Raw genomic sequence first — 9,661 nt, forward strand, 5'->3', positions numbered from 1 at the left:
AATATAAATCTTATCTCCATGGCTTTAACCTAGAAACTAAATTCCTGTGTATTTTGTTAATTGGTCCTTCCTTACAAGTTACACTCCTGTGTGTTCTGGCACAAGTTGTTTCTCTACTTGTACAAAACTGCTAAATAAGCTGTAACTATTTCTGTTCTCCCATTCACCTGTTGAAGCACATTTTATGTTGCCAAAATTCTGAATTTTCATGTGCATGTACATTTCTCATATCAGCAGCCTCCCATCCTCCTCTGTTGGAGTCCAGGGCATCCCTCTGGGCGCCCTGGGAAGTCACAGACCTCGGTAGAGAGGCCTGGGACCCAAAAAAGAGGGTCTGGGGTCTGTGCAGGGGGATTTGCCTGGCACAGAGCCCAGGAAGACACAGTCTTTGATTTTGGTCCATGAGAAAAACATCTAACACAGAGAAGAATTGCAAGTCACAAAGGTGTTACTGAGAGTAGTGTAGTTATCACTGTGCAGAAGATTTTGTAGTTATGGATTTTTAGAATGTAGATGCAAAGGGACAAGATGGTGATTTTAGGGCAGTGCCCTGGGTTCTTCTTCTTCTCCCTTGGCATCCATCTTCTGTAGTGACGTGGGCACAAAATAGTTTCAGTGGATTGGATCAAAGTAGAAATGACCCTGTTAGTATAGGTGATAGACATTGGCATAGAATTGTAAACAATGGGTACGTAGTTATCTGTATAAGAGGTAGCGACCTCCCAACATAGGGGGGGAGTCGCCTCGTGTCCAGGCTGCTGAGAACACCATGGCCGGACACAGGGGAAGGGGAGTCGCCTCGTGTCCAGGCTGCTGAGAACACCATGGCCGGACACAGGGGAAGGGGAGTCACCTCGTGTCCAGGCTGCTGTGAACATCTTAGCTGGACACAGAGAATTGTAAGATAAGAACTAATAAACAACGCGAGAAACCAGAAAACCAAGACCTTGAGACTCCTCAACATTCTCGCGCCGAACACCGAGCACCGAGCTCAGCACAGAACACAGAGACACAGAGTCAGACAGCAGACCCTAAATCCTTCAGAGGTCAGGAGGGAAAATCACTCCCTTCGTGCCCACACGAGCCACCAGCCAGCCTTGGAATCTCGGGTGGAAACAACCGGATTAAACCCCGAGAATTGGCGTCCCTGGGTGGGCACACGAGTGGGCACATGGATGGGCACGAACGGGCACGAACAGGCACAGGTGTGGGCAGAATCGGTGCTTTCCAGTGGACACAGCAAAACCTCTGAAGGAAAGAAGACAAGCTGAGAAGACAGGGGAAGAAATCTCTAACCAGAGACGGCAGCGGATTGCAAATTCACCTCGGACCGACGAGTCCCAAGGGCCCAGGACTCATCTCCTGAAATCTGCAGGTCGGTGATCAGGAAACCTCCGAACTGAATTTGAGAACACCTGCACTGCATTCTTCGATTTTGGTAAGAACAGTTAAATTTAGAACACGGGAGGAGACCCTCTCCCGGGAAAAATAAGGGAAAAACCTTCTCCGTGCAGCAGCAGTGTAGCGGGGAGGGAGGAAGAAACACTTTACCAGCTGGCCTGCAGCCAGCACGGGGTTTGTCTGTGGCCAGCAGCGAGCAGCGGGTTCTTTTGCTGGCCGGCAGCCAGGCAGGTCCTGTCGTCTGTTATCAGCAGACGGGTCTCATACACCTCTTACAGGAGGTGGGGAAGGGGAGAGCCATCAGCCTCCTCTGAGTTTTAATAGGAAAGGAGAGATACCAGCACCCTCAGGATTACCGCAGGGAGGTAAAAAAACCCTCGAGACAGGGGAGTCAGCAGATCTCCTTGAGTTTAGCACAGAAAAGTCATCAACTTTCCCTGGGTTCGCCACAGTCCTCAGGAATTCAGTCCCAGAAATTCGTCTCGGGAAAGTCAAAACTTCTAATCCATCCCGAGATAAGGACATGCTTGTTTTGGAGGCGTGTTCCGTGAGCACGGGACACTTGCCGCAGCAGTGGGGGAGGGAGAGGTGAGACAAAGTGCATCCAGGAGTCTTTGCAGCCCCCTCAGACACAGCGCGTTCAGACACAGCCTGAAAGTTTTCCACTGCCCTTTCCCCTTCAGCCCAGGGACAGACAGAGAGAGGGGGGAAGGGGGAGTGGAGGAGACACCAGGAAAACAGGGAAAACAAGCCCAGATCGCGTCAGTGGTGAGAGATAACACTGCGGCGTGTGCGCGCGAAAGCGATCGCGATGGGGGCGGCCGGGGAGTGCCCCGTGTCGGGACAGCGCGGGGGCTGCGGGGGCGGAGCAGGGCCTGTGTCGCGGAGCGCGAGTGAGGAGCCGGGACAGGCAGAGAGAGCAGAGAGTTGGAAACTACAAACCCCAGAAAGCCTTGCGGTTAGCGCATGTGCAGACACAGAGTCAAGATGGACGGCGCAAGTGCAAAGCAGGAAACTACAAATCCCAGAAGGCCTTGCGGCAGGCAGAGAGCGAGTGGGATGCAGCTGGAGCAGTGGGATCGCTCCAGGCGGGACAAACCCCGACAGAGAGCGAGACGCGGGCAGCGCCGGGGCGGCACAGGCAGTGCCGAGGCAGGTGGTGCCAGCGCAGGCAGGACCGGGGCAGGCAAAGGCAGAGCAAGCAGGGAGGAGGCGTGGCCAGGGCGGAGAGTTTCTCCAAGGCGCCACCCCCTCAGAGCGAGTGCTGTGAGCCTGACCCCGCCCACAAGCGGCACTTTGACATTGTCAGTCCAGTTCCCTCAAGTTTTCCTTTCAGCAAAAGGTAGCCAGGTTTCCCTTAAATTCACTGCACACACCCTTTCTTCATTTATCCTTCGGCTACATGCTGGCTTTACCCTTTTCTTAGAGTTTTAAGGTCTCCACTCCTCATCCAGGAGAGGGAGGGCTTTTCTTAGGCAGGGCTGCACAGGGATCATGTGCTGCACAAGAGTTTTAAGGTCTCCACTCCTCATCCAGGACAGGGAGGGACGCCTGAGATGACAGAAACCCTCGGGTTTAGGAGGGGCTGCATTCAGGCAAAATAATAATAATTCAATTAAAGTTACAGGTTTTCTGAATTCAGAAGCAGAGATCTGGAAATCATTGGATGTTTGCAAAGCAGCTGCATGATCAGGAGCAAAAGATCTATTGTCATGACATGGAAAAGGATTTTTGATTATAGTGTTGATGTATTTGGATCCAAGTTGATTTGTGTTTTAATATTCTATTGACATTAGAAGTGATTTCTATGTGGTTTTAAGTTTAAGATTTGTTAAGTAGGCAAAGTTGAATTTAAGATAAGGATTGATAAAGTTTAAGTGATAGATTTATATTCTATAAATTTAAAGTTTTATTGTATGTAGGTTTTAAGTGTATTTTATGTTAAGATAAGTTAAATAAGTTAAGTATATTAAGTTTTTACATAAGATAAATAAGAGAATAAGCTTTAAGAGAATAAGTTAAGTTTTAAGTTAAGTAAGTTAAAGTTAAGATAATAAATAAGTTAAAATAATAAGGTAATAAGTAAGATAAGTTGGTAAAATAAGACAAGTTTAAGATAATAAGTTTTAAGTAATAAGTACTGTGAATTGTATCATGATACATTTCAAAATTCTTTATGTTCTTTAGTTGTTTAAGCATTTCATAATTGTTGTTGTTAAGAGGCTTTGTTCCAAAAATGTATTAAAGGATATCACTCTAGATAAGGCCAGGGTTTTGGCCACACTTTGGCTTTAACTAGAGGAGAGATGTGTTCATCAACAAGCACAGATGTTGCATGTGAAACTTTTCCTGATGCATTTCAGGTTTGAACAAGAGTTGTGCGTTTTCCATCAAAGTACAGTTTTTTACTAACCTATGGCAAAGAAGCAGCTTTTGTTTCTGCAGATACAGAGCACAAGTGAATTTCTGCAAAGAGTGTGGAAATCATGTCAAGCGCAGAAGCTCTGACGGCTTCAAGAGTAGAGGAGAGAGCATGCAGATGTGAACCAGTGTCAAGACTGCAGACATCTTTCATTCTGCGTGCAAGGACTTATATCTTGCGTTTTCTTTTCCTTCTGTATTGCATGAATTTCTCAGATGGTTCAGAATCAATTCACGAGAGCACAGAGCGGTTGGGAAATGGAGTGAACAAACTCAGAGAAGAAACCAGATCACGGATGAATGGCATGTTTGATTTCTTCAACCTTTCACGGTTGTGGAAGAAAATTTTGAAAAAAAATTGTATGTATTTTATTGAGACTTGTAATTCTTCTCATGATCAAGTCGTGTTTGCTTTAATGCATATGGCAAAGCAGCCAAAGAGGTGTTTTTTGGTGAAAACAAAGCGGGGAGATGTTGGAGTCCAGGACATCCCTCTGGGCGCCCTGGGAAGTCACAGACCTCGGTAGAGAGGCCTGGGACCCAAAAAAGAGGGTCTGGGGTCTGTGCAGGGGGGTTTGCCTGGCACAGAGCCCAGGAAGACACAGGCTTTGATTTTGGTCCATGAGAAAAACATCCAACAGAGAGAAGAATTGCAAGTCACAAAGGTGTTACTGAGAGTAGTGTAGTTATCACTGTGCAGAAGATTTTGTAGTTATGGATTTTTAGAATGTAGATGCAAAGGGACAAGATGGTGATTTTAGGGCGGTGCCCTGGGTTCTTCTTCTTCTCCCTTGGCATCCATTGTCTGCAGTGACGTGGGCACAAAATAGTTTCAGTGGATTGGATCAGAGTAGACATGACCCTGTTAGTGCAGGTGATAGACATTGGCACAGAATTGTAAACAATGGGTACGTAGTTATCTGTATAAGAGGCAGTGACCTCCCATCACAGGGGGAGTCACCTCGTGTCCAGGCTGCTGAGAACACCATGGCCGGGCACAGGGGAGTCGCCTTGTGTCCGAGCTGCAGTGGACATCATGGCAGGACACAGGGGAAGGGGAGTCACCTCGTGTCCAGGCTGCTGTGAACATCTTGGCCAGACACAGAGAATTGTAAGATAAGAACTAATAAACAACGCGAGAAACCAGAAAACCAAGACCTTGAGACTCCTCATCATTCTCGCGCCGAACACCGAGCACCGAGCTCAGCACAGAACACAGAGACACAGAGTCAGACAACAGACCCTAAATCCTTCAGAGGTCCAGAGGGAAAATCACTCCCTTCGTGCCCACACGAACCACCAGCCAGCCTTGGAATCTCGGGTGAGGAAACAACCAGATTTAACCCCGAGAGAAACCCCTCCAAAAATGGTACTTCCCTCCCCTCTAAGCATGTGGATCCTCAGCTGGCACAGACAGGGAAATCCTTTTCTTTTGGCCTTCATTTGCTTTTCCTTTCTCTTCATTTAAAATATCCAACAGTGTGGTAAAAATAAAGACATGGAACTAAGACATGGTTGGGATGACAGGGGACATAGACATGGAGAGTGACATGGGGACACATGGATATTTGGGGGGTACATGGTCATTCATGGGGACCCGGGGCAACACAGGTACAGATGAGGATGTGGGGGACAATGACAGGGATGGAAACATTGTGGGGAGACAGCCACGGGTGAGGACAGGGTGGGACATGGCCAGTGACATGTGGGGACATGGCCGGTGCCATGGGGGAACTTTTAGGGGCTGTGGGGGATGCTGGGTTTGAGGGAGTTGAGGGTTCCTGGGAAGGACATGGGGCTTGCTGAGGGCTTTGGGGACCCCAGGCCCAGCGGCTCTGGCTGTGCTGGGAGACCCTGGGGGAGGTTCTGGGGCAGCTGCTCCCCGAGACCAGGGCAAACTTCAAAGCTTTATTGGGAACACTGGGAGCAGCCGGGCGGGGACACAGGGACAACGGGGCTGGGCTGGGGGGACACACGAGCCCCCAAAATCATCTCGGGGACGGAGCGGGGGGTCCCGGCCGGGCCCGAGTCCACGGGGAGGGGCTGCGGCCGCCGGCGGCTCAGGAGCTCTGTGGGCAGAGAAAAGGGGGTGACACCGGGCTGGGGGGCCCCGGGGGGGCACACACGCTCTGGGGGAGGGGGGACACGACCCCCGGGACCCCCCCTCACCTTCTTGCACAGGCAGAGGCCCAGCCCCAGTGCCAGGAACACCGAGCCCAACACGAAGCCCCCGATCCCCGTCAGCATCTTGCTGCGGGCGGCGTCCGGCGGCATCTCTGGGGGGTCCAGAGGGGTCAGGACCCCCCAAAACCTCTCACAGACATCCCAAGCCCCTCCAAACTCCCTCTCAGTCTCCCCCAGCACACCCAGGAGCCCTCGAAACCTCCCAATCCCTGCCCGCCCTCCTCACCGCCCACCAAAGCCCCTCCTGGCCCCTCTCACCAGCCCACAGCCCCAAACCGCTCGCCCCCCACCACCCCACGACCCCCCCAAACCCTCTCCCAGTCCCTTCCCAGCCCCTCCACCGCTCCCCCACACCCCTCCCAGTCTCTTCCCAGCACAACCGACCTCAGCCCCAGCCCCGCTTGCCCCTCCCCCAGCTCCTCCCAGCCCCTCCAGCCTCACTCCAATCCCTCCCACTTCCACCCGCCGCCCCCAAACTCCCTCCCGGCGCCCACCAGCACCCCCGGGACCCCACATCCCCCTCCCCAGCATCCTCCCGACTCCTGCTCAGCCCTTCCACAGCCCCCAGCCCCTCTCCCAGGTTCAACCAGGATCTCTCCAGTTCCCTCCCACTCGCTCCCAGCACACGCCGGTGCCTCTGCCAGCCCGGCCAGTGGCTCCCCCGTACCCCAGTGGCGCCTCAGGGGCTGCTCCAGGCTGACGTGCTCCACCTGGCACGTGTAGCTCAGCCCGCGCCGGGGCGGCGTTTCCAGCAGCACCAGCAGCTGGTGGCTCCAGTCCCCGTTGGGGACCACGTCGGTGGCCACCACCTGGCCCGACAGCTCCTGCTGGCCCTCGAACCACCTCACCTGGATGTGGCCGGGGTAGAAATCCATCACGGAGCACAGCAGGCCTCTGGCACTGCCGGCCTGCGAGCTGGAGGGCAGCAGCGAGATGGAAACGCTGGGGGGCACTGGGAGAGAGCGGGGACACACTGGGATCAGCTGGGGGCCACTGGGAGAGAGAGGGGAGGGGCGGTGTGGGCTTGGGAGGGACTGGGAATGGACTGGGAGGAACTGGGATGGACTGGGAAAGACTCAGATTGACTGGGAGTGACTGGGAATGGACTGGGAATGGACTAGGAGGGACAGGGATAAGGTAGGATGGATTGGGAATGGACTGGAGGAGTCTGGGCATGGACTTGGACGGACTGAGATGGACTGGGATAATCTCTGGGGTCCCGGTGAGGGACAGGAGGCCCCGGGGATGGGCCCAAGGAGGGCTGAGGGCTCTGGGGTGATTCCCAGGGAGGGTTTGAGGGGCTCCAGGGTCATTGCCAGGGCAGGGCCCGAGGGAACACGCTCTGCCCCATGCTCACCCCTGCGCTCCAGGAGGAACGGGGCGGACACCTCGTAGTTGCGCCGGCAGTAATTGTCCACTTGACTCCGTTTGTGCTCCACGTCCTCCCGTTGGCTATTCGCGTACCGAGCCTGTTTCTCCCCATCGGGGGTGTCCCCCAAGTAGTGCCCCACGTCGCTGTCGAAGTGCACGAGCTGCTCCCGGTTGTAGATGAACCTCTCCACGTACCGCACCTTCTCCGTGCCGTTAATGAAGTAACACTCGGACTTCCTCATCATCTGGAACACCCCTGGGTGTGCAGGACACAGGTCAGGGAGTGTCCCCCCAACACCCCCAGAGCTCGGGGGGCCACCCCGGATCCCCACCCCGCACCCCCTGTGCCCCACGGCCGCCCCGGGACCCTCCTGCCCGCGCTGCCGCTTCCGCTTTCCCACCCTACCCACCTTTCCCCACTTTCCCCACTTGCCCACCCTCTCCCACCCCTCCCTCACCTTCCCCCGACCCTCAGCCCCCGCCGCTCTTCCTTTCGGGGCTCCCCTCCTCCTCCTCCCCCGCTTCCATTCCGAGCTTTCCCTTTTTCCCCCGTGTCCCCCCCGCTCACCCGAGAGCTCCGCGCCCGCAGCCGGGGCCGCTCCCAGCACCACCAGTGCCCCCAGTACGGCCCCGGCTGCCGCCCCTCGCCCCATGGCCAGCGCCGGGAGGGGCCGCCAGCCCCAAAGCAGCAGAGCTGAACTGAGAGTAATAACGCGGAGCAGCGCGGGGTCATCAGCCACGCGCTCTCTGATTGGTCGGGCGTGGTTTTGGACGGAGTTTCATTGGCTGGGGCTTATTTGGGGCACGCACTGATTGGCTGGAGGTGTTTATTGCCCGCTCTGATTCGCGGGTTCTGTTTCCGACCCGTTTTTTAGAAGCTCTACCCAGCAACTGGTGAGTCATCAACAATAAGCACTCTGATTGGCTAGAATATTTCAGGGCGACCTTTTTTTTATTTTTTTTTTCCGGCAAGTCCCGACCCGCAGCGACGCCGCGCTCCCATTGGCTGAGCGCTTTTTGGGGCGCTGCTCCCCCACTCCCGCTCCCCCCAGTTCCCGCCGCTTTTCTGGCACCGGCACCGGCCCTTCTCAATTTCCCGGGATCCCGAGGAGCCATGGATGGAGCGCGGAGCCTCCCCTGGCTGCTGCTGCTGCTGCTGGCCCTGACCCTGCCCGGAATTTGGGGGGTCCAAGGTGGGGTTTGGGGGGTCCTGGAGCCGCGGGGTTGGGATTTGGGGTTCCCGGGATCATTGAGAATGTGGGGATGGAGGGGGTTAAGGGGGTCCAACCCTGGGATTCGAGATTTCTTCGGGATTTGGGGGGATTTTAGGGAAAATTTTGACCCATGAGGGTTTTTTCTATGGGTTTTCCTCGCTTTTCCGAGATTTTGGGGGTTTGGGGGTGGCCAAATTCTGGATTTCCCAAACTGACACACCCAGAATTGGACACAGCACTCCAGGTTCACCCTCACCAGTGCCTGTGGGATTTTTTTATCTTCTTTTCCTTGTTAGAGCCAGGATTTAATTGAACGAGAGAGGTTGTTTTGTGTTTGGACTCAGATGTTCATTAATTCTTATCTATGTTACAGCGTCACAAGTTGTGAGTTCTGGCTAACTAAGTGAAAAATGGCTCCATCTCTAACTCTTTCCAAGATATTTTAAGAACAAACTCTCCAGTCATGAAAGTATATCTAAATTAAAGTTTACTTTTAACCCAATAACCAACAGCCTGTGGTCTACAATACTGATTTTTCTACATAATTAAAAGATACCACCCAAACCCATGAATATGAAGGAAGAAGAAGGTCAAAACAAAGACTGAGCCTACACCCTAAAACCTCCATCTTTTAAAATATATATTGGTATATTCTAAAACATTAAACTCTAATTTTTCCACCATGTGAGACCACACAGCTCCATTCAAACTGCACCCCCACAATCCCAGTGCCATCCCATAATTCGGGAAGCCTTTTCCACGGCCTCAGGTCAAATGCAGAGTTTTCCTGGGGGGGTCAGTGCCTGTCAGCACAGAAAGTCTGAAATTCTCATTCTCCAGGGCTCCAAGCAGTGCCGAGCCCAGGGGCAGAATGAGCTCCCTGCTCCTGCTGGCCACACCACTCCTGATCCAGGCCAGCAGCCCTTGGCCTTCTCGGCCCCCAGGGCACACTGCTGGCTCGTGTCCAGCTGCTGTCCCCAGTGTCCCCAGGTCCCTTTGTGCCCGGCCACTGTCCAGCCACACCGTGCCCAGCCCGTGGCGCTGCAGGGGTTAATGTGGCCAAAGGGCAG

At 53.8% G+C, this 9,661-nt stretch overlaps 1 protein-coding gene across 1 annotated transcript; it reads right to left on the minus strand.

Moving 5' to 3' along the window:
- Nucleotides 1-2,360: 2,360 nt before the first annotated feature.
- On the minus strand, nt 2,361-8,122 carry LOC310923533 (boLa class II histocompatibility antigen, DQB*0101 beta chain-like; the record flags this gene model as incomplete). The annotated part of the gene is made up of 4 exons (XM_083885500.1): nt 7,946-8,122; nt 7,364-7,633; nt 6,674-6,958; nt 2,361-2,416 (listed from the first exon to the last, which is right to left on the minus strand). Exons 1-4 carry the CDS (start codon nt 8,028-8,030, stop codon nt 2,361-2,363), a joined length of 696 nt encoding a protein of 231 aa, XP_083741626.1. The 5' UTR covers nt 8,031-8,122.
- Nucleotides 8,123-9,661: the final 1,539 nt, after the last annotated feature.

This window comes from Zosterops lateralis, assembly GCF_965231275.1.
Source record: "Zosterops lateralis genome assembly, contig: HAP1_HAP1_SCAFFOLD_96, whole genome shotgun sequence".
In the NCBI taxonomy this organism is placed as follows: Eukaryota; Metazoa; Chordata; class Aves; order Passeriformes; family Zosteropidae; genus Zosterops; species Zosterops lateralis.